At 43.1% G+C, this 19,211-nt stretch overlaps 1 protein-coding gene across 1 annotated transcript in view; it reads right to left on the bottom strand.

Moving 5' to 3' along the window:
• RGL1 (ral guanine nucleotide dissociation stimulator like 1) overlaps positions 1-19,211 on the bottom strand; it is a 53,193-nt gene that overhangs the window by 7,063 nt on the left and 26,919 nt on the right. Inside the window, exons 5-10 of the mRNA XM_021525119.2 lie at positions 11,404-11,588; positions 8,140-8,264; positions 7,315-7,530; positions 4,069-4,172; positions 2,911-2,995; positions 1,034-1,123 (exon numbers count right to left, since the gene is read on the bottom strand). Of these exons, the coding sequence (XP_021380794.2) occupies positions 1,034-1,123; positions 2,911-2,995; positions 4,069-4,172; positions 7,315-7,530; positions 8,140-8,264; positions 11,404-11,588 (805 nt within the window). The remainder of the gene's footprint in view (positions 1-1,033; positions 1,124-2,910; positions 2,996-4,068; positions 4,173-7,314; positions 7,531-8,139; positions 8,265-11,403; positions 11,589-19,211) is intronic.

Genomic DNA, 19,211 nt, shown 5'->3' with positions numbered 1-19,211 from the left:
AATCTCCTTAACCAAGCATCAGTCCTATAATTGTTTTCTTTCATTACATCATTTTCATTAGATAATCTAGAATTTAAATCCAATTCCAGTGAGACCAGGATGCTCTCACAGGTATTACCCAGTGGTTTTGTATTACAGTATTGCCATCATTGATTCCCCACAGTGGATCCCCAGGAAACCCTGCCTTTGGGAGAAGCACTGAGGGCCAGGGACAGGGTCCCTCTGTCACCTGCTGCAGGAGGAGGAGCTGGGGAATCTCCTGGCCAGCCTGTGTGAGCAGCTTCTGCTTCATCCCTGTGGGGTTCTACTTAATGATGTGTGATTATACCTTGTGATAGCAAAGTCAAATCAAGCCACCATTCTTTTCTCTCCAGGAAGTGACCATCTTCCCCAGCCACCCACTGCATTTTAATGCTAATTATTGACACTTTGAACTTCTAGACTGCCAGCACTTGCAGAGTTCAGGCTGGCTCTACACTTGCAAAGGAAACACTTGTTTCTACCATCCAGAAGGATCTATATTTTTTCCAGTCAAAGAACTAGACAGACAAAAATCAAGTTCAGCACTTTTGCCTCACTATTCCAGATTTCTCTCCCCCTGTCCTTTTAAACCTTTGCCAGCTTTGAAAGAAAAACCATTTTCACCAGCAGACTGGATCCCAGACACATTTTACAAAGCAATCTCTGTAGAAGCCTGTGCAATTTTCCAGCTGGTATGTCATCAGCTTCGTCATATGTTTGAAAGTACATGAGATTTCTGCTCTGCCAGAGTTAATTTTTTTAATCACAAGAACTCCAGTATTTACAGCAGCACATATCTTACTACACGGAAATTGCAAGAGTAGATAATGTAACTCTTTCTTGTAGGACCAAAAAAAGAGCTGGAAGTGATGATCATATGTTTATAAACATCAGTCCCTCCTGCCCATTCACTCTGGTGAAGACCTTTCTAGAATTTGCTTCTTATAGAATGGACCAGTTAGGGTTAATAATGTTACCAGTTCAAAAAGGGGAGGAAAACCCCCAAACACACCTTGTTTTTTTGAAGTTGCAGTCGCTTCTGTGACTTTTTATGATTTTCCTTCTCATTGCTGTCCAGGTTGGCAAATTTGGATGTTGCTTCCTGTGAGGTGATAAAGAAAGGCACTTAATAAAGGATCTGAGTGGTAAACTGGCAACCACATGCATGTAAAATAGTAAGTACATTTAACAAGACAAGCCAGCAAAAAATACATGTGTGCTGATTTCCTGGGACTTGGATGCTCATTGGCAATTTTGTACAAAAATCACCCAAGGTGACTGTGAGGGAATTTTTCTGCAGAACAGCTCTGGCCAAAGCCAAGTGCTGCTGCAAATCTGGGAGTTCAAATCAGAGAAGCTCAGACATACTTCAGGTGTCCAGATGCTCTATCCCAATATTCCTGACATCATGATTTCAGGTTAATTCTCTAATCAGACCTGCTACAAGTAAACATCTCCTTCTTATGTAACGCTTTGTTGTTTTTCTTATGCTGCAACACCAAGATTCCACAGCCACAGCGACTGTGGCTTACTGACTAATCCAAAACCATGCAGGAAATTAAAGGAATGGATTTCCATCCCCACAGCTCCAGCTTTTCTATGAATGGATGAGCTATTTCACCATAGTTCTTTAAACCTTTATTTCCCTGGGTGCACAGGGGATTATTGGAGTTACATGTTTCTTGCAGTGGTTTCTTGCATAGATGTGTCACAAATCATTATCAATGTCTGTTCAGGAGGAGAGAACACTGTTCCCTTTCCATACCACCCAATCTGTTTCCAGCTGCATTTTGTTTGCTCCACACTTGGATTTGCAGGATGGACAGGCAAGGTCCAACATGGCTTCCCTTACAGGAGCTATTTATAGTGAAGGAAAACTAAGCCTTGGAGGATTCAGTGGATATTAATCCTCCAAATAGTCCAAGATCAAAAGTAGGGGAGAGGTTCTAGCTATTCTGTGGGATTTTTCTCCTCTCACTGCTTCCAAAATGTTTTTCAAATCTGCTCAGGGCAGCTGGAGGGTAATTTACTGGGAGCCAGAGGTCTGGTCTCAGTCTGAGTTGTTTTGTCTTTTAATATTTAATTCTGAACACAAATTTTTCCTCTATACTTATTTTGGTCTCACCTGCTTTAAAAATTACCTACAGATGTTGATAAATGGATGATAAATAAAACAGACTGTGTTCACCCACCATTCCTGAGCAAAACACAGTGTTTCAGATCCCAAGGCAAGGGGCTGAGGGACAAATGCCAGACTGGCTGGACAGAACTGCCAAAGAATGAACTGGTTAGCGAGTTTAAGGGAACTTTTTTATGTAGATGGAAAAAACCTGCCACAAACATTCCTTAGTTTTTGCAGAACATAACCTTTCCCTGCTATTCTTCCTCGCCCCTTTCAGGCTCCTGAGCTTACTGGGGTTCACCCAGGAGAGTTCCTAAGTCAAACTGCTCCACACAGAGCCCTCTTTGTTGTCCATCTGGCCACCCACAGAGTAGGAAGCCTGTTCCTTCAGAATTCCCAGCCCTGCTTCCTAGTTCTAAGAAAGCTACAGGATAATGGGATAAACATCTTGGATTGACTCCTCAGCTGAAGCTGTGGCATTGTTCCAGTGACCTCATGGGCTGAGGAGCTGCAAGACCTGCTGTCCACCCAGATCATGCTGCCAAAGCCTGCTGGTTGTGGCTGTCCAGGCTGAAGCTACTGATTCTTCCAGGAACAAGGAAATCAACTCTCAGCCTAGCAAGAAGTTCAGGTTTTACAGCCTGCTCTTCCCTAGAACACCACAAAAGATCCTTGAGGAAGTGATGAGCTTTGGCAGCTGGTTTCAGAAAGGGTTAAAACTTAGATTTCGTTGAGATCACAAGTTTTGAAGTCACACCAGTTCTCACCTTCATCAGCAGCTCCCTGCTAGTCAGGTAATTGTCATGGTCTGAGAAGATCTCAGACAGCTCTTCATACATCAGCAGGATGTCCCTGCACAGAAGATAATATCATTTATGCCATTAGCAAGGACTCTAAAATCCAATCAAGTTTCTGTGTCTTTCTCATCAGACATTAACAGTTCTACTTATAAAAGATAGCAACACCAAAATGCACCCAGTGAGATGGTGCACATCTCCTGGGAGCCTTGGTGGGACATTCTGGTGCTTCCAGTAAAGTTTGGCTTCATCTGACAGCAAAGGAACACCATCAGCAGCCCCTGGGCAGGGCTTTGAACTGTCAGTGCAGTGTGAGAATGGGTCAGGGGATACAAAGGAACAGAAAAACAGCTGAGAGGGAACCCAAGTGCTTGATTTTTGCCCTATTCCATGCATTCTGGAAAGCTGGAAGCAAATAAGTAAGTGTAGGAGTAGTTTTTTGCCCAACACAGTAAACACATGAAAGGAAATATTTTGATCAGAAACACAGAGCAACAGAAGGAAAATCCCACCTCTGTGGAGAGAAAATAAGAAAGATACTGCCTAGCAGAGTGGTATTTTAATTTATCAAAGGCAAAGAAATTTGGTTTCCCCAGACTGAATGAGCAGAACACCATTTTTTCTAGACAGCAACTTCTGGCATCTGTGGGGCAGGCAGTAAATATTATTTACACAACCAAGTGTTCCCCTGGAAGAAGTATTATCTTCAATACTGGATTTTGTGATTTGGGAAGATGTATTTTATGTAAATATCAGCACCAGGAGAAGAGTTGGGAGGATTGTAGCAAGCTGGACCTCCTCAAACTTCATGGGAGAGAAGACAACAAGCAGAGGTCGTGTTGCCCTGATAGTGGTGAGCACGAGCTGGGTGAGAAGCCAGCACCATAGTTTTTCTAGAGAGGTTGTGGAAGACCCAATATGCTAAAAAGGACAGAATCCAGTATGCCCAAGGGCAGATTGTCCCCTCAACAGGAAAGAGGAGCTCACAGGAGGGGTCTGAGCCTCCCAGGAATGGGGGGTTCTTCTGAAAGGACCCATGTCAGAGAAGGAACAGAAAGGAGTGAGGATAGGATGAAAAGAAAAGAACACTGAGCCCTGTGGCCCTTGGGAACTGAGGGAGAGGCTTACTTGGAAACACACATCCAGGTGGTCTTCAGCCGATAGATGGAGTTGGACTGCAGAGCTGAAATGATGGCCCTCAAGGAGGAGAAGTTCTTCAGGATCCTACATTCCTGTGAAAGGAGTGGTTGGAAACACAGGAGCATTAAATGTCAGCACCACACAGACCTTAGTGCTCCTCTCTCTGAGCCCTGTCAGGCCTGCTACACGTTCTCACTGCTGAGCAGCAGCTGTGCAAATACTGAGCATCAAAAATATCACTCCCCACTCCAGCCACCAAACACTTCACAAGCTTTGGCATTTAGAGCTCGTTTTCCTCACTTTCATGTATTTGTGGTGTCACAGCTTTCAGTTCTCTGAGTAAAAATAAAAGTGGAACTGAGTCCATGAAGCCATGGTGAAAGGCACAAAGGTTATACTTCTTAAAAAGCTCTTTATAGTTACCAATCCCTTTTACCCCTTAGGGAGAAAACCAGGCTTTGCCTCTTTATATGTGGTATTTAAAATGTAAACCCTCAATCATCTCAGTGTCAATTAAAAATAAAGACATGCAAAGGAATAACCTGTTATTCAAGTATATACACACTGTTAAAGAGAAAAACCTTCCCAGCTTTTCCAGAGTTGGGATCAAATCCAAACAAAGACTGCTTCATGGACATTTCATATGCCACTACTCTGCGACAAAAGCTTGGGTGGAAAAGGATAATGAAAAACTCAAAAAAGTAGCACAGATTCCTCATAAAGTGGAGGGAAGCAAGAGGGAAGGTCTGGTCTGTGACTCCTGGAAATCTGTTGGTAGCACAAGAACAAGAGCTTGGACACCACAAACTTCAGCACAGGTGTCTGAACACGCAAATCCAGCAGACAAAACATCTGCTAATTTGACTGCTGCATGGAGATAAGAATGTACTGAAACTCCAATTCTGCTTATCAACATTTTTATGAATCTGATTCTTACCCTAATAATGCTTATTATGTAAAGGATCCTTACAGTGAAAATAGACATGATTTATTTCCTTTGTAGGACTGAACAAATGTAAAGCAGCCTGAGTATAAGCAAAAGTCAGACTTAATGTATCAGCATCTCTGTTCATGAGCTGCATTAGAAGTGACTGAAGAGCTAAGGAGAGTACAAACTCTCCCAGTTACTGACCCACAAAAAACTCTGCTAATTAGGAGACTACATTTGTCCAAGTGTGGCTTAAGCAGAGAGCCTGGGCTGACAGCCCCTGGAGCAGGTGGACACTTGGGTCACATAAAGACCAAGTTCAAGATCATGGGGCAGGACTCACTAAAACTGAAAGCTGTTTTTGCATGGCTTGGGGCTAAAAAAAAGCCACACAACAGCTCTTCTCCAGAGACTGACATCTTAAAGAATGAGACCTTTCTTTATGTTCAACCTGAAATTTAGGTTGTGGAGAACATGAATTTAGAGGCACAAATTATCAGCTTTTCTTCTTTCTTCCCAGTACAACAGGAGCTTGAACTGGAAGGTCCAATTTGGAACCATCTTGACTTAACTACACACTGTATAATTTAGAGCACAGTAGGAATTTAATTTAATATTGGATTTAGTGTTCTCAGTGGTTCAACTGACTGCAGCTAAACTTGAGCAATTTCTCATTTGCATGTAAGAATTTTTAAGACTGATTTTAATAACTTTGTTTCATGCTGTGTCCTTCACAGAGGGAAAACCAGAAAGAATCCTGTGCAGAAACAGAAACAGCTTTGATTTTAAAAAACTTAAGCATAATAGAACATTAATTATTTCATTTTTATTTTTAAAGAAAATATTGTTTGAGTGAAATTGGCTGCTCTTGCTCAGGAACCTGAGATCTAGATGGAGAAGAGGGCTGGCAGTAGAGAAAGCATCCAGTTTATCTTTTAAACAAAGAAAATGGATCCAAAAGTCATGAAGAGATAATGTGGAACTCCGTGCTGCTGTGTTTAGTTGTCAGTGAATAACTGTACTTTAATGAGTTCATTATTTTTAATTCAGGCACCTAACTATTCAAAACACTCATTTGCATGCACAAAGCAAGCAGCTTTCTTCAGAAGTGGGCAGCTAAGTGTATGTGCACCCAGCTGCTGTACATGTGCCCTTATTCTGCAGTGTGCACATACATTTTTCATGTGTTTCATGCTACAACTGGAGCACTTAATGAATTAAGCAAAGGGTGAAGCACAGAAGGTATGAATTAAGTAAAGAGAGAACAGAATCAGCAGGGGTGTAGAACAAAGTTCCCCATCCACAGAGAGGGATGAGGGCAGTGCCTTTCCTGACTACCCCAGGCCTCCCTTCTACCTTGATGGTGATGAAGTTCTGTCCAGCCTGCCCCAGGAAGAAGGCCCTTTTAGCTGGTGCCCTCTGTCACTTAGATCTGCATGTAGAAAATGGAAATCAAACTTCCTAATCCCTTCACACAGGCAATAAATCATCCATCAGATGATGATAAAAACAAGCAGATGTAAGTGCCAGTGGAGGGGTTCAAGGCCTTCCCCATACCAGATTCCTGAACCATGCAGTTGCCAGAGCTCAGGTGCCAGGACTGAATGCTGCCTCTGGAAGCATGGAAGTTGCCAAGCTTGGAAAGCCCCTGGCTTCAGCTTTTTCTGACTGTTCTCTATAGCTCAGGAAGAATCCATGTGATTCCTAGAAGTCAATACACATCCACATGGAAGTGCCTGAAATGGTCTCTTCCAGAGAGGTCTCATTTATTGCCAGCTGCCCAGTGCTCTGAGGAGAATTAGGAAGGTTACAGTAAAATATTAAAACCTTGGAAATTAGTAAACTAGTTACCTAAATCAGGGATGGAAAAGCCCTCTTCTTGCAAAGATTAGGAAAAACATGATAAAAAGATGGAATCTGCTACAAGATCCTCTTGGAAGCTCTGCTGAGGCACATGGAGGACAGGGAGGTGATTCCACATGCTGGGGAAGTCCTGCCTGCCCAGACCAGTGGCCTCCCACAATGGAGTGATTCCATCAGTGGAGAAGGGAAGCGTTACTGATATCAGCTATCTGGGCTTCTCTAAAGCTTAGGCATGGCCAAGAATCAACCCCATCTCCATGGAGGGAAAGAACTGAGGAGAGGAAGGGAAATATTCACTTGGTATCACAAAAAACCTCTTTAAAAAGAGAAAGAATTAGAGCTAAGATGACCCAGGACCAATGTGTACAACTCCTTTAACCTCTCCCAATTCCTTCACTCCAAGGCACCCACCCAAAAAACATTAAACAGAATAAATGCTTTACATGTGCAATATGAATCCACTTCTCAATGATCTTGGCCCTCTGCTGGATTTTGAGCTCCCTGGTCCCCAGGATAGTGCTGATGACACATTTGGTGACTGCATTGAACTGAGTGATGGTGGCTCTGACAGTTGGAGCCAGGTTCTTGTTTTCCTTCTTATCCCTTTGAGACCAGATGGATCCCAAACAGTGGTAGGGCACAACTCTTCTGAAGAGCATCTGGAGTGAAACAGAGGTGTGGTAAGCCAGCAGCTTTCTCCTACATCTCTTTTATTTACAAGAAGAAATACAGATTTAGAGGACAAATTTAAACTAAATCTAATATGGTACTTAAAGGTAAGTAGTGGTTCTCTCTTAGTTTAAAATATACTTTGGCATACTCTTTATAGGCTTGATGCCCCAAAAGAACTGTCAGCTCAACAATACTGGGAAAGTAAGGGACACCTTTCTATCAGCTGCATAACCGAGATAATTTTTTTTTAATATAATGATATTTAGAAGGGAACTGATACGGACAAAGAAAAATTTGAGCATTACAGTCCAGGGTACCTAGATATCTTTAAGCCAGGTAGAGTTATAGTTAAAATGTGCTATTTCTCAGTGCCAATATCTTTTGCAAAAGGGGCTACACGTAAAAAACAAACAAAACAAAACAAACCCTTCAAAATGACAGAAGGAAATAGCTCAATGACTGAAACAGCTGGGATAACCACAGAGCTGTGTCCCAGCAGTAGTCCTGTTCTGGAACCCTACACTTAAAGCAATGTAACTTAAAACAAAAATATGTCTTGTTTTATAAAGTTATGCTATATGCAATGCTCTACATACCACATCCATGTATGTCAACTGTTCTGCCACAACGTGGTCTTGAAAAGAGGAGAATTCTTCTGGATTGCTGATCTCCAGTTCCTCTCCATCAACCAGGTCACTGGAGGAAGTGCTACAAAACCCATCTGGCCAGGATGGAAAACAACACTCAGTGAATTTATACAGCAAACAATGAATCAAAGCAGGTGTTTTATTTTGCAACATCACTGTATTACAGCAGAATGCCCCAAGGGCCCTGCCTGATGTAATGGCCCCAACTGTGCCATTTGAGTTAGAAAAATGACCAGAAGATTAAACTGGCAAAGAAAAGGTGCAATAAAAAGAAATAGAAAAAACAAATCTGAGCAGAGAAGTGGCTTGACCCATTTGCTAATTATTCTTCTGAAAGAAAAAGCATCACCACCACCACCCCAACAAAAATTCCTTATTGACATTGCACAGTTTTATTAATCTGTTTTCAGTATTTATAATCTGAAAAAAAAAATTCAAACTACAAAGGCATGAGGCAACAGTTATACCCCCAAAATACTGCATTAGGAATGCTCTTCAATCCAGTAATAAAATAAGATACCAGATTTCCTGGCACCCTTTGTATAGCTACATGAGCTATAACTGAAGAGAGTTTATTCCAGCAGCCTTCAGCTTTTCTCTCAGGGAATTTTTCCCAGGAAATGGAAAACAGTGAGCACCTATAATATTCTGCTGAATAGTTTTTCTAAATCTGCACTGGGCAGCAGAGAGGAGGTGAGAGAGCAGAACTGTCCTCACTGAGGGACCTGAGCCAGTGCAGCAAGGAAAGGGTTCCACAGCTGCTGCCATGTCACCTTTTGGCTCCCAGAAGTTGGGAGCAAAAAACTCAAACACCAATAAATATGCCCTTGTTTCCCATGGTAGAGGAGGAAGAAACTCCCTGAAAATAAATCCTAATTCCTTTTACTGTAAGGCAACAGTAACTCCATAAGGCGGGAGAAAAAAATAGAGACTTGTTGAAGACTAACAACCAAAGTACTGAGTTTACTACTGGTGAGATTTCATTTACAAAAACAAAGAGTGTTATGCAAGACTTCATACCCAGTTAAAGCAAAGCATTAAAGTAACAACAGCAGATACTGTGATAGAGAATCATTGTTTTTCAAAGTACTTCATTGTTCCTTCCTCCAGTAATTAACAGAACATAATCACCAATGTAAATTGCTACAGTTTTGATGTGACAAGTTGTGTCTACAGGCTGATTTCCATCAGTACATTTAAATTGCACAATTTATTGGCAGAGCTCAGTGGGGTAAATGGAAACCTCTGTTCCAGCACTGCTTTTCTGTGGCTGTTTTGTAGCAAATTGCATAATTAAATGGACTTGGACTGGATTGCTACAAGAATCTCACTCCTTTTGGCTTTGTAAAACCTCCTTTTCCTTTTGGCTCTTGAAACTCAACTGAAAATCCTCCCCACTGAGCTGCAGCCCTACCCAAAACCTCACAGCATGCTTAAAACACAGTCCTGAAGCACAGTGTAAATTTTCTTTTTTCACCCCTCTTTTTCTCCTTCAAAAAGACTGCTTCAAAGCAGTCTTTCCCCTACCCTCCAACAAGCTGGAATCCCCTTGAACTCAAGTATCTCATCATCTTAGGATCCCTCTGATCCACTCAGCTCTCTCAAGTCTGACTGCCTCTTGTGACTGCACTGAGAGCAAGCACGTGCTCCTCCTGACCCTGCAACCCCTGCCTCTCCTTGTTTTGCTTGCTCAACCTGTGAGAATTGAGGCCAGAAGCAGCTTTTATCTTCCTGTCTGGTACTGCAATCTAATCTACTGGCATGGCTGATGACAGCACAGAACAGAGGTTTGGTTACCCAAATCAAGCTGTAAGATTAGAGCCCAAATGTCAAAATTCAGAACCCAGCAGGAATGTTTTGGGACAGTAATTATCAACAAAGATTGCAGAAAATGTATCAGGAATTTTGAAAGAACATGTACAAAGATGGAGCTCTGATAAAAGTAAGGCAATCCCAAAACTCTTTTTGGCAAATCCCACAGCTTAACTTCATTGCCCTCCTCTTATTTTACTCTAATAACCAGTCTCTATTCTGCCAGAACTTATAAAATGTTATCATTCCTATTTGCCCACCTATGACTCAAAAAAGAATGTTTTCAGCTCTCACTTGAGGAAACAAATACAGAAGCAGGGCTGCTGGGAACTTCTGTTCACTCTGAAGAACAGATGAACCCAAATACCATTCTCACGAGTTTCCTTTGTTTGACCTGGGGGAACCCAACCCAGGAAAGGTCAGCACGAGCAACATCTGAGCCATCCTGTTCCCTTACCTGTGCTCAGTACAGGCCTGGGCTCTGGGCATTCCTCCTTTTTCTGTTCATGCCTGAGTTATTTTGGCATTGCACAGTGTTATGCATTGACATGGTATTTCTGGAGCATCCAGCAGACGTGACTTTCACGGAATGAATGTGGGTTTTTTTTTTTTTTTCTGGCATTTCCTTTATCATTTATGGCATGAATTATTGCCTCTCACCCCTCTACCAAAGCTGGAAGTTGATTGCAGTTCTCATTCACACCCTATGTGAGCTCTCCCCACTCCCCAGCTCTGCCACAGGAAGTTTTCTGACCAGGATATGGGGACGTGTCAGGTTTGTGTGACTACAGTTCACTATTGTTCCAGCAGACTGTGACCCCCAATAACGTAAGATTTTCCTCTGTCCTTGGATACCAGCAGCCAGCCACTCCAATAGGAAAAAACACCCACAGGCACTTCCTTAGAAAGATGGTAACTAGGAAGAAAAGCTGCAGGACAAAGCTTGTGACTCAAGCTGTATTTTGTCACAGCTCTGTATTCTGTTTTTCATTTGTTTGGGGTTTTGAGGGTAGGGGGGAGGTTAAAGTGAGAAGCCCAGCTAGAGAACAGCTGTGTGTTTTAACTCAGTGACATAGCAAGTGTGCTCACAATTAACCAGTCGGCTGCTGCAGCAATCTCAAAGCTTTGGCTAAATATTAGAGGATTTCCCAAGCCACCCCAGGATGAACAGACATAGGCACCTAACACTGTAATACTATTTCATCCCTCACAGCGCCTGCAGCCTCACACAAAGGTTGGATTTCCTTTTTGAGAAAAAAAAATAACAACAAGAGAAAAATCACTGGTGAGCCTCACAATATTATTGACAAGCATGAGAAGTGGTGAAATGTACTGCACATAAATCCCTGGGGCATGTTACAGTCTGGGAGGACAGAAAGAGAGAAGGGAATGGTAACTCACCAACAGCTTCTACTTCCTGGTTCTGAAACTGCTTCAAGAGGTTCTGCACCCTACTCTCCATGTCAGAATTGGGCATATTGTTCTTCAGATAATCCAGCAACTTCAGCAAACACATGTAGTCGGGGGGCTCCCTGAAATCCTCCGCGCACTGATCGAGCCAGGCCCGTAAGACTGACGCTATTTCACTGCAAGTAAACAGAGAACACACAGTTTGCACCCAGCTGGAACTCAGTGTACCTGTATCCACCAGAACAACAAACACACGAGGCATTCACAGCCCACCTGAAGTATCTGTGCTGAGCTGTGCTCTGGTATGTCTAACAGCCATGTTTAACAACCACCAGATATTACACACACCATCAACAGCACAACAGAATTTCTTCATTCCGTCTTGGGCCACTGGGATAAGGTCAATGTTTGCTCCATAACCACTCCCTGGGATGTTGTGGGAAAATAGCAGAGAGGAAACAAGGTATTCATGGCTCCTTCCCAGTGGAAATGCTAAATCAAATGCTTCCTCTGGAGCCTTGCATCAGCTGCAGAGACTGGGGATGATACTGGAGCTGCATACCCCAACACACCGTGAATCCTCCTTATCTACAGTCTTGGTACAAAGCCTCCCTGCTCAGGAACTGTGGCTTTCATGGAGGAAAAATGAGACAATCCCAAGCCTAACCCCCACAGGCACGCACAGTGAGTGGGATTGCCTCATCTGGGAAGATAAAACCCTTGCTGCAGCAGGAGCCTGCCCGTGCCAGAGCCAGCCTGGGAGTGCCAAGAGAGCTGAACCCAGGAGACACAGTGGTCCTGCTAATCTCAGTGATTCAAAATGTATCAGTGGAGTCTTGATTTCATCTTCAGCACAAACCAAGGCGGGGCTGTCAAATTACAGCATGCAAAAAGGGTGTCCTGCTCATGCTGGCAGAGCAGGAAAATGATGCTTAAGGAGTTGTAGGACCACTGGATATTGTTCAGGGAGGTTATCCCAGACTTTGTTAGATACATGGAGCTAAAAGAACACCAACCCATGGACAATCCTCCTACAGAGTGAGGGGGATGAGGGGAAAGCAGAGCTGATGATTCAGTGTGGTTTCCACCCTGCCTGAAGTGGGGGGAAGTGATCTGTTTGTTTGCTTTTCCTGATTTATGCAGGTGTTCATCCACACCCATCTGTTAGATTGGTACTTAGATACTGCACAACATATGTTTGTGGGAATGCCCTTAGATCCTATATTTGCAGGGATTTATCATCATTTCAACTTGATTTTGTAAGAAAATAAGACAATTTAAACTATGGTTTTCCAGAAATAGTTTGCAATGTTGTTGACAATTTTCAACTCAGCATAGCAAAAATAGAAAGTTACTAAAAAAAGAACCACTTTTCTTAAAACTTTAAGCTCCTTATTTCAGAATAAAGGGCACAATAAACACCTAAACTTCCCAAGAAAAAGGCCCTGAGTTTTCTATGTCTCCAAAACCATTCCTATACCTCAAGTCTCTTCCAGCACAAGAAACTCTCTATTGGAGCAGTGTACCAACACTGGCACATTCCTGCTGCAAGCTGGGAAACCATAGCAGTCTCTGGTTAACTCAGCTGCTCAGCAGCATCCAAAATAAACCAATAATTAAGAAACAGTAAAGAGAGTTTCTCCCACTCTCTGTGTCACATCTGAATCGTGTACATTTTCCTCAAAACTCAATTAACTTTTAATACCAGACAGATTTCATACAACTCTCATCCATTTAAGTCTGTTGTTTCTTTTCCTTCTTGTTCTGATAATATGGCAACTTTGAATTTTCAGTTAAAGTATTTGGAAATCTGTTGGTAATATTCTTTGGTTAGGCTTGCTGACAGGAGAAATGCTGGAATTACAATTTCAGAGCCACAGAAAGTATTTACAATCAAAAATTAACCTGCAAACACGTTCTGGACTTCAGGTTTCATTGCAAGCTATGGCACAGCCAACAGTGCCACACCAGCTCCACATCTCAAGGCCAGGAAAGCCCACAACAGGTAGATGCTCCCAGTGATGCTCACAGACTCTGCCACCACCCTTCCAGTTTCAGTTGTGCCCTCTGGCCCCACACACACACAGAATGCTGTCACAGCAGCACCAACAGTCACAAACACCACTGTCCTATGCCCACAGCATTTTCCTCTCATTCCCACCACAGGCAGGGAGCACTATGTGGGCATGGAGTGCCTCACTCCATGCCCACATAGTGCATTTCCTCCTGCTCCTTTTCCCACCCACATCACAAACCATCATGCCCCCACTCCCAAAACCCAAAGCCAGCTAGGTATTCTATTCCTACCACCATTGACCAATCCAGCCATGATTTGGAAGGAGCAGCCTCTCCCCAGGGCAAGTTTTTGTACAAATATTGTTCACACACTCTCCACACTAAGTTCAGTTTCCAGAAGCTTGGTTGGTGGCCACTTTCTTAAGCTCAACAATATAAACAGAGTTTAAGACAGACACAGTCTCACAGAGCAGGGTGAAGAGTTCACAGCTGTTACAGACACTGAATTTGCCAGCAAACTCACTTCAGTCGAGAGGGGAAATAGGAAAGAGAGAAGAGGTACACTGTGCCCTAGTGATCTCCTGCTGCCCAGCTGTTCTACTGGAGTGCCAGGGAATAATGCAGCTTTCCAGAAATGGGCTGGACACTTGCCCATATCTTGCAGTAGCTTTATATTTGCTGCCCTTGCAAATAAACTCTCCATACTTGACAGACTCAGATAGGAACAAGGGCCTTCCAAGAACTCAGACAGAAAAGAAACACTACAGACTACATTTTTCATGGGTTGATTATGAGTTATAAATTCTTCCTTTCCTGCCTATACAAAAAAACCCTCAATGCTTAACTCCTGTGCTGCTGGCCACAGACTCCAGGCTCTCCTAAGCACTGCTTTCAAGTTTCACACCTGTCAGAAAGCTTTCTAATTTCCACACCAGCTGTGCTTGGAGCCCATCTCCAAAGGTTTCAGTCTTGAAAACCTACACAAGTAAGTGGACAAGTGTATCTGAGCCTTTGGGACCAAGAAGCCACCCACTCCCCTCAGCCCAGGAGCTGCACAGAAAGTGACAGGACTGTGGCAGCTCCAGGTCCAACAGCTCTGTCAGCTCAGCAGGGCACAGTGGAGGTGGGAAACGAGACCCTCCCACCACAAGGGAATTCTCCATGGCCTTGTCTCTACTGGGAAGACAATCTAACAGTCCTGACAGGATCTGATATGAATTAAAGAAAGTGTTGCACAGAATCACAGAATTAAATAGGTTGGAAATACCTTTGAAATCATCATGTCCAACGTATGACCTAACACCTCCTCATCAACTAAATCATGGCACTGAGTGCCATGTCCAGTCTTTTTTTAAACACCACCAGGGACAGTGACTCCACCACCTGCCTGGGCAGATGATTCCAGAGCCCAAAGAACTTTTTCCTAATGCCTAACCTGAACTTTCCCTGGCATAGCTTAAGACTGTGTCCTCTCGTTCTATCAGTGGCTACCTGGTGAAAGAGATTGACCCCCACCTGCCCACAGCCACCTTTCAGAGAGTTGTAGAGAGTGATAAGGTCACTTCTGCATCTCCTTTTCTCCAGGCTGAACAGCCCAGCTCCCTCAGTCGTTCCTCACAGGATTTGTGTTCCAAGCTCATCAGCCTCGTTGCCTCCTCTGGATGTGCTCAAGCATCTCAACATCCTTCCCAAACTGAGGGCCCAGAGCTGGACACAGCACTCAGGTGTGCCCTCACCAGTGCTGAGTGCAGGGGAATAATGATTTTCTGGTCCTGCTGGCCACGCTGTTCCTGATCCAGGCCAGGAGCCACTGGCCACCAGGGCACACTGCTGGCTCACGTTCAGCCGGTGGTTGAGCAGCCCAGGTCCCTTTCTGCCTGGGCACTGTCCAGCCACACTGTCCCCAGCCTGTAGTGCTGCAGGGGCTGCTGTGCCCTAAGCACAGGACCTGGCACTTGGACTTGTTAAACCTCAATTTCTGACCAAAAAAGCAAAAGCAGTGTTTTCTTCTCACCGCAATTATTTCTAAAGAATGAGAAGGGAATCTCAACACTTAAGGAGAATAAGAGGGAACTCAGTTGCAAAAAGAGGTTAAATAATTAATTATTTATTACATTCTATAAGAATGTGCACAAAACTAGCTATAATTTGCCAAATGCATACTTAAATCCATTGAGAAAATACTCATTACAGAAGGCTACTCTCTTTCCTCCACTGTCCAGGCATTAACTCTCTGGCTTAATCACACAGACTAAATTAAGTGACCCATATTTTCTCAGTCTCACTTGTTAAATCAGGAGTAAAATGCAAGTAAACCACAAGAAAAGACTGCCCCAAGGGTGGCTTCTCACACCCAGTTTGTTTATAAATACCATCCTGATGACCTCCAGCAAACAATCAGCTCTGTCTACTTTGGAAAAACCTTTTTCAATAACATATGGGAGACTTTTGCTGGGACACACATCAAGCCGCTACAGAAGATCTCTGCTTGCTGTTCTTTGTTTTAATTGAGATGCCAATCATTATTTCTCTTTCTAATTATTCTTTTCTGCTTGGTTCTGGTTGTTTTCATAACTCCCACTCTTCCACTGCCCTGTGTTTGACTCTGCTTCTCATGTAACCACACTGGTTTCTGATGTTGTTTGAGCTTAATTTGCTTTACTGGAATGAATGATTGCTGCTCTCCCAAATGCATCCTAACTGTTCCCCACCACAGATTTCCCAGGCATCAGAAGCTTCCAGTCAATTTTCTTCTATTTGTCTCACATTCCTTTGGTGTCTGTTGCCCTGGAGTACAATGTTTCATGCCATTTTACTTCTGCACTGCTGTAACTGTGCACATTGGTTTCCAGTGGGGCTGTTTGTTTCAGAAGGAACCAAAAGACACAGGGTTTTGGTCAAGGAAGATCTGAATGCACAAAAAGCCATGGGAGAATGTTTGCTTGTCACTATGAAAAACTCCAAACGCTGTGGTACTACATTGAAGGTTTTGGGTATTTGCTATTTTAATGCAGAAGAAGAGAGGTGAACATGCAAGACATGCCACGTGATCAGTGAATAATTCCTTTATCTTCACTATTTGAACTATTTCCCCCAAATGTTATGGGTTTCAGTTTAGCTTCAAGGTGCTTTGTCTGCAGTTTTCAATTGTGCCACATTCCAAGTTTCATTAACAAAGAAATTCCACATTTTGATAATAAAGCCGATGCAACTATGAGCTGACATCCAAGACAAGCAAAAAAAGCCCCAATTATTTTGATGAATTTCTGTGGCCTGACATCCATCTGAGGGAAAGCACCACCAATGGGTTCCAAACCAGCAAACCAAAGTAACAGAAGGAAACCACAGCCTTGTAGTTCAAGAGGAGGCTTGAAAGGACTTTTTGCTGTTACTCCAGTATTCAAAAGCCATGGCAGTACTAATGTTAGACCTCTGGAAAGCAAACAAACATGGTCCAAGTCCACAGACCAACTTGGCAACATGTCTGCCTCTTGAAAAACCTTTCCTGCAGCTATTGCCAGGTTTGTACTCCTGTGTTTTTGAGTAAGGTCTCCAAGGAACTAGATTCAGTTAACATTAAACTAAGGCTTCCCAAATGCAAACATCACAGGCAAGCCTGGACTGCCAGCCTGGATAGCTTTTTGTGTGTCTGGACAGGAATGGATCCCTTATAGGAACTGCACTGACAGGGATCTTCACAACTGGTGTCAGCCAGCTCAGCACCTCTCGCTGATGTACTGCCTCAGCTCCCCAGTGTCACAGGCTTGTCACAGCAAGGGATTCCAGTGCCATGGCCTGGCTTGGGACCCTCTCACTACCCAGAGACTTCTCAGGATCCTGCAGAGCCACTGATTCCCAGAAGGTACAAGCAGCTACAATATTTTAGATTGGGAAGGGTTTATGTTCCTTTCTCAGCTCCAGTCCTCAGCCTGGTCTTCAGTGTCAGCCTTTGGGGAAAGCAGTGTCTGCTCTTTTAACACATCACCTCCTTAAATTCATGGAGCCTGTGCTTTGGGAGCAGCTATCTGCCAGAAGTGGACTGATTGCCCAGAAATCAAAATCAACACTGCCCTTCACTAGAGGAGGAAAACAGCACAAGCTGTCAGAGATCACCTTGCACAGAAAACCCAACCTTTTAACAGAGTTCACTGAGGAACTGGTGTGCTCCCAGGAGAGATCAGGTGACAGGTCCTACCACCAAAAGCATTATTTCCATCTCCTGGGCAGTACACTTGGCCATCTGGGGAGGACTGAAGGCCCCACACTGCATCAGTTGCTTGGCTTGCTGACACCCTTCCCAGAATACATGAAGGTGCTGAAGATCTCAAGGAGGTGATTATCCCATTCAGATTTTCCATGACTCTGCCTGGTAAGATGCAAAAAGCCTTCTACACATCAGACATGAGTAAGAGAAAGAACTACTTTCTGCTTTACTTTCTTTCTTCATTTGCTCTTCATGAGGTGACATGTACCAAACAACACATTTGAACTACACAACCTCATTTAAAAGGCAAGAACATAACTGAATTATTGTAGAAATTTTATTAACTCCTCTTTAAATTCTAATGCAATTTATCATGCTGATAATTCATTCATGTTTAACATACCTGGTTTTATTCTGAATTGTCACACACCTTGGTGTGACACATTTTTCTGAATGTGAACAGAAGTCCTAAGCTAAAAACCATGCAGAGAACACAGAAGTATCCAAAGACAACAACAATCTACAATGACAAGGGAAGTCTGTCACCCCATGACACATAAACATGCAGCATGAGACACAGCACAAGACAATCTTGCTAATATGATAACATGAAGAATAAAAAAATTACTCATAGCAGGTAGAGGGTCAAACAAGCTACTCCTTTCAACTCTCTTATCAGACAATGAAGAGACACAGCATTACATTTCTAGAAACAGAGGCTGAAGTCCATCTAACTAAGATGTTTAGTGGGTATATATATGACCTTTTCTGAACTCTATTCAATTACTTGTGATCACGAACTGAGTGAAAGTAGTGAGAACAGTGGAAAGCAAATTACTGAACACAAAAAGCTAAGGTGGGTCCTTCCTGATAGGGAACAAAAAAGGCAGGCTGTTTGAAGCTTGCAAAATTTTTGATGGTTTTGATGAGTTTACTCATAAGTCTGAGATCCAAGGTATTTTAAAAACTACAGTACCTTTGTTTAAATCACATATTAGATGTAATTTAGTCAGACATCTGTTGAAAAATCCAATTTTTTGACCACTCCAGCAGCCCAAGAAATGCTAGGAATGATGTCCAAATGAAGAGGAGAAAATCCCCTTGGCAGAAGGGGTCCTAGGTGGGCATGCTGTGAACACAGCTGAAGGGATCTCGGGTCAGTAACAACTACACATCACTGCAGCAGTCTGGAACCACTGCAGGATCTGGGAACAGAAGGCCAGGCTTAAGGCTCCCACAAGCCCCTCTAACAAGGCTGTGCCAAAAATGAGCTCAAGCCCTACTTTAGGATCTGCAGGTTCTGAACACTGAAGCAGGTACATAAACACTGTGTGGAATATTCACATAATTTAAAAAATTAGATAATTTACATCAGGTATTCTCCTCAATATAAAGAACAGATCTATAGTACAAGTGCAAAAAGAACAGAAAATTTCAATGTAGAAGGCAGCAACCTGTGGGCTTACAGTGCACCACACAGGACAATGTTCCTTCCACACACACCCTCAGTTGTTGCTACCCTTCCTTTTTTCAGGCTCCATGAGGGACTTAAGGAGTCAAAAACTCTCATTCTTGTTGT

Source organism: Lonchura striata, chromosome 9 (assembly GCF_046129695.1).
Source record: "Lonchura striata isolate bLonStr1 chromosome 9, bLonStr1.mat, whole genome shotgun sequence".
Lineage (NCBI taxonomy): Eukaryota > Metazoa > Chordata > Aves > Passeriformes > Estrildidae > Lonchura > Lonchura striata.
The sequence above is the reverse complement of the archived record's forward strand: the minus strand, read 5'-3'. Positions and strand labels throughout refer to the sequence as shown.